The sequence below is a fragment of the Malus domestica genome, chromosome 07 (assembly GCF_042453785.1).
Source record: "Malus domestica chromosome 07, GDT2T_hap1".
Taxonomy (NCBI): domain Eukaryota; kingdom Viridiplantae; phylum Streptophyta; class Magnoliopsida; order Rosales; family Rosaceae; genus Malus; species Malus domestica.
Window position 1 is genome coordinate 1,893,691 of NC_091667.1, and position 5,374 is coordinate 1,899,064.

At 42.4% G+C, this 5,374-nt stretch overlaps 1 protein-coding gene across 1 annotated transcript; it reads left to right on the plus strand.

The window, feature by feature from the left end:
* The first annotated feature begins 450 nt into the window (after positions 1 to 450).
* On the plus strand, positions 451 to 4,605 carry LOC114827493 (uncharacterized). The gene has a single exon (XM_070825070.1). The coding sequence runs from the start codon at positions 451 to 453 to the stop codon at positions 4,603 to 4,605; it is 4,155 nt and encodes a 1,384-aa protein (XP_070681171.1).
* The last annotated feature ends 769 nt before the right edge of the window (positions 4,606 to 5,374 follow it).

Sequence of the window (5,374 nt, forward strand, 5' to 3'; positions counted from 1 at the left end):
TATTAGCAATTCTATGACCGGATCGCTGTCTCCTGATGGATCACATCATCAGAATGGTCTTTCTTATGGTCAGCATTTGGGCAACACCAATGTGCCTAATTTTCTTGGCCCACATGATCTCTGTGACGACTCTAGCACTCCTCCTGGCTTTGATCAGGTCGAGACGGTAGCTCAGAATAGTCAGCACTTGGGCAACACCGATGTCCCAAATAATTTTGGCATGCAGGATCCTCATGACAACCATAGCATTCCCCCTGGTTTTGAACATGTTGCGACATTAGCTAAGGATGTCATCGATATTGTCAATCACATAGAAGGCTGTGATATGGATGGTTTTACTCCTGTGCTATCTAACAGTCAAAAGAAAAAACAAAAGCAGCTTGCCAATCTTGATCAACCCTGTGATAAACCATATCCGAGTAGGGTCCGTGGATTACCGGCTCGTTATAAATGAAGGTTCTCTTCTGGAATATCCGTGGCATTGGTAACGATGACTCTCGGACGGAGCTCTCTAACATCTGTCGGTTGCATCACCCGGATTTGGTTTGCATTGCGGAGCCCATGGTGACTTTTAATTCTATTTCAGCTGCTTATTGGGATTCTTTAAACTTATCTGCTCTTACTTTTAACTCTAGAGGAACTCTTGCCCCCAACCTTTGGTTACTAACATCTTCGGCTTGTGCAGACCCTTTAGTTATTTCTATATCTGATCAACAGGTTACGGTTCGCTGTACTTTTGATCATATCCCAAGCCAGTTCACATTTGTTTATGCAAGCACCTCATCTATCAAAAGAAGAGACTTGTGGGCTGACTTTATCTCTCTGCGCCCACAAACACAAGTTCCATGGATGGCTATTGGCGATTTCAACGCTATCCTGGGTGCCCACGAGCAGATGGGAGGAGGCAGACCGTCCCAAGCTTCATGTGCTGAGTTTGGTAACATGTCTGACACTTGTAACTTTACCCACTTGAACACATCTGGGGCAGCCTTTACATGGTCTAATGGCTGGAGGTCTCGTGGTCGCACTGAACGAAGGTTAGATCGCTCCTTGTGTGATATAAGTTGGTTTGATTCTTGGCCCCACTCTAACTGCATAGCGTTGCCAAAGGTAGTCTCAGATCATAACCCCCTTATTTTCTCTGGTTCTAGAGTTTTGCGCAATGGTCATCGTCCTTTCCGTTTTCAATCAATGTGGGTTCAACATCCATCTTTTCGAGAAACTGTAACTCATTGCTGGAGCAATACAGTTGTCTATGGTTGTCCTATGTTTATCATTCTGCAAAAATTGAAAGCTCTAAAAACCTGCCTGCGCCAATGGAATTTTTCGGTTTTTGGTGATGTTCATAATAGAGTGGCTAATGCTCGGCATAATCTTTCTATGATTCAACAAAGAATTTCAGTTGAGGGTATAAATAATGATCTTTTCGAGGAGGAGATTGTTGCCAAGACTACAGTAATGGAGTCTCTTCAAATGCAAGAGGCATTTTGGAAAGATAGAGCTCGTGTTAAGTGGTTAACTAAAGGGGATAGAAATTCTTCTTTCTTTCATGCTTATGCTCGTATTAAATCATCCAGCTCTCATATCAGTTGTATTCTTGATGGTAATAATCTTCTTACCGACCCGCTGGCTATTGAGAACCATATTGTTAATTTCTATCAGACTGTGTTCGGCTCTTCTTTCAACCCTTCAGGTATTGATGAGGTTTGTGAGGTCATCCAGCCGATGGTCACAGACTCTGAAAATGATCTCTTATCTGCATTACCTACTGATGAGGAAATTAAGGAGGCAGTTTTCTCATTAAGTGCTTCCAGTGCGCCAGGGCCAGATGGTTTTCCAGGTTTTTTCTATCATCACTGTTGGGATATTGTCAGCTTTGATGTCATTCAATTTGTGAAGCAATTCTTTCAATCAAATTGGCTATACCCCAATACCAATAGTAACTTCTTAGTTTTGATACCGAAGGTGGAAGACGCTATTTCCATGACTCATTTTAGACCTATTGCTTTGGCAAACTTTCTCTTTAAGATTATTCCCAAAATTTTGGCAGTTCGCCTTTCTCATGTTGTTCAACGCATTATTTCTCCACATCAAGCTGCTTTCATACCTGGCCGACGTATCACTGATTGTATTGGCCTAGTTTCAGAATGTTTCAATGTGCTTGACAAAAAAACTCGTGGTGGCAATATGGGAGTCAAAGTTGATATAGCTAAGGCTTTTGATACTTTAGATTGGTCATTTCTATTGCGGGTGCTTACTAACTTTGGGTTCTCCACTTGTTTTATAGACTGGATTTCTACCATCTTACGATCTGCTAAATTGTCCATCCTAATCAATGGTTCCCCGCATGGTTTTTTCTCTTGTTCACGAGGAGTGCGCCAAGGGGATCCTCTCTCTCCGTTACTTTTCTGTCTAGCTGAGGAGGCTTTATCAAGGGGCTTGAGTCGTCTTCAACTTGATGGGCTTACTAAGCCAACTTTTGCTCCAAGAGGTTGTATCTCTCCTTCTCACGTTCTCTATGCAGATGACTTATTCATTTTCTGTAGAAGTGATGGTGTCACCCTGCGTAACTTGCAAGGTTTCTTCGATAGATATAGTAGAGCCTCTGGTCAATTTATCAATAAGGCAAAAAGTACTTTCTACTTGGGCTCTACCTCAAGGCATCGCAAAGCTGTGGTTGAGAGTTACTTGGGTTTCAAAGAAGGCAAAGCACCTTTTGTCTACCTTGGAGTTCCAATCTTCTGTGGCAAGCCTAAAAGGAGTCATCTTCAAGCCTTGGCAGATAAAGCTAAAGCTAAGTTAACTGGTTGGAAGGGGAAACTTTTATCTATGGCAGGAAGAGTTCAACTCACTCAATCAGTTTTTCAAAGTATGCTCTTGCATAGCTTTTCTGTTTATAAGTGGCCTTCTTCCTTGCTAAGGTCTCTTTCACGATGTGCTCGCAATTTTATATGGTCTGGTGACGTAACCTCCAAGAAGTTGGTTACCGTTTCTTGGCATCAGATATGTGCTCCGAAGAATGAAGGTGGTTTGGGTTTGCGTGATCTTGGCTCTCTTAACACTACAGCTCTCTTAAAGCTTGGATGGCTTATTATTACTACTGATTCCCCTTGGAGTATTTATATTCGGAAACGTTTCAAGCTTCATGGTCGCCTATACTCTTGTAGTTATATGCGATCTTCTATATGGCCTGGTATTAAATCCATTCTTCATATCTTGTTTCAGAATTGTCGTTGGGTGATTGGAAATGGTTCTACTACTTCCCTTTGGGTTGATAAATGGCTGGATAAGCCTATTGTGGATGTCGTTGGTGCAACAGAGATTGCCCCTTCTCTATCTCGTACTAAGGTCTCAAATATTATTCGTATGGGACAATGGGTTATTCCTTCTATCTTTTCTTCTACTTTCCCAGACCTAACTAAAGAGATTTTAGAAATGCCTCTTCCAATTGATGAGGATAAGGACGTTTTAATTTGGGAAGCTTCTACTTCTGGTGGTTTTTCTTTTTCCGATGGCTATGAAATTGTTCGTCATCGGTTTCCTGTCAAGAGTTGGGCTTCCATTATCTGGCGTCCTTTCATCCCACCTCGTTACTCTATTTTAGTTTGGAAGATTCTTTTCAACAAGCTCCCAACGGAGGATCAACTTCAGCGCCGAGGCATCCCGCTGGCTCCAATATGCCAACTATGTCACAAGAATTCTGAATCTATTGACCACTTATTTTCTAGCTGTGACTTTGCACAATGTGCTTGGCGTTGGCTAGCTACCCAATTTGGCACTATTATTCAACCTATGGGCTCCCTCTCTGATCTATGGCTTGATTTTCTGTCAAAGCGGTTCTCTCCACATCTTCGCAATGTTTGGCTAGCTTCAGGGTTTTTCTTACTCATGGCTATTTGGAAGATGCGTAATAAAGTGAAGTTTGAAGGCAAACCTCCCTCATTCTCACGTCTCTGCCACTCCACCTCGGCCTGGATTAGGCAGGTTGGAGCTCTCACCCCTGGCCATGTACGAGGCACTTTGGATCGGCAACTTTTAGTCTCTCTTGGAATATCGCCTAACCCCTGTAAAGCTCCTTCTATTGTCCCTGTTCTTTGGCACCCCCCTCCTTCTTCTTGGGTCAAAGTGAATACTGATGGCCTTGCTAAAGGTAATCCGGGTCCTGCGGCATGTGGCGGGGTTTTTCGAGATTCTGCGGGTTATTTTCTTGGTGGTTTCTCCCTAAGCTTGGGCCATCGTACTTCTTTCTATGCGGAGCTCCATGCTGTCATCCTTGCTGTCGAATTGGCCCACGCGCGAGGCTGGCAAAATTTATGGCTTGAAAGCGACTCTTCGAGTGTAATATCATGTTTTGCTTCTGGATCTTTCTCTCCCCCTTGGTCGCTCCAGACACGCTGGAACAATTGTACTCTCCTTTTGCAGAACATGGTTTTTCGTTGCTCTCATATTTTTCGAGAAGGGAATGCTGTTGCTGACAAATTAGCCAATTTAGGGCTTCTATCATCTTCACTTGTCTGGCATTCCACTCCCCCAATTGAGATCCTCCCTCCTCTGCACTCAGATTTCTTGGGCATGCCAACCTACAGGTTTGTCTCCTCTTCTTGATGTGTTTTCTCCTTTCTTTTCCTAACCTTTTTGGATTCCCTTTTGTTTTGCAGTTTGTTTTGCAGGTTATTACCTTTTAAGGTTTATAGAGGGGTTTGGGCTTATGTCCGCCTAGTCTTTTCCTTGTATTTTCTTTTCCAAGAGGGGTACGGTCTATGTCCCCCCCTCTTTTTCCGGCATTTCCTTTCTCAAAAGGGGTAAGGTGCATGTCCCCCCCTTTTTCTTTTGTATTTCTTTTCTCTTGTTCTATGAGGGGTTAGGTTTATGTCCCCCCCTGTCTAGGTGTAACTTCTTTTTTCTTATCATTAAAATTCCCTCGTACCGCCGAGGTTCTCCAAAAAAAAAAAAAAAAAAAAAAAAAAAAAAAAAAAAAAAAAAAAAAAAAAGTTAGGCGATGGTAAAGCAGAAAGTAGATGAAGAATTTTTTTTAATATATTGATTTAAAAAGCAACATATCGAAAATGTGTAAGTTCGAAGGTTCTTTCGGTGTGCAAGGAAGAACTTTATCAGAAGAAAGGTTATGGGCTGTTTTATCCTGGGGACGACGTGGTGTTTGTGAACTGCTTGCACACTTTGGGCAGAGCCGCGAAACGTCTTAAAGAGAGCGACTTAGTCCGCGACTCATCCCAAGAATCATTCACCACTCAAAGGCTTTTACATTTTCTCAGGTAACTTCGTTCCTTATTATTTTCAGTTTACAACAATTTTAAGACGAATCAATCTGCCATGGAATCTGAAAAATATTTGTATTGCTGTTAGTGTTACTCTT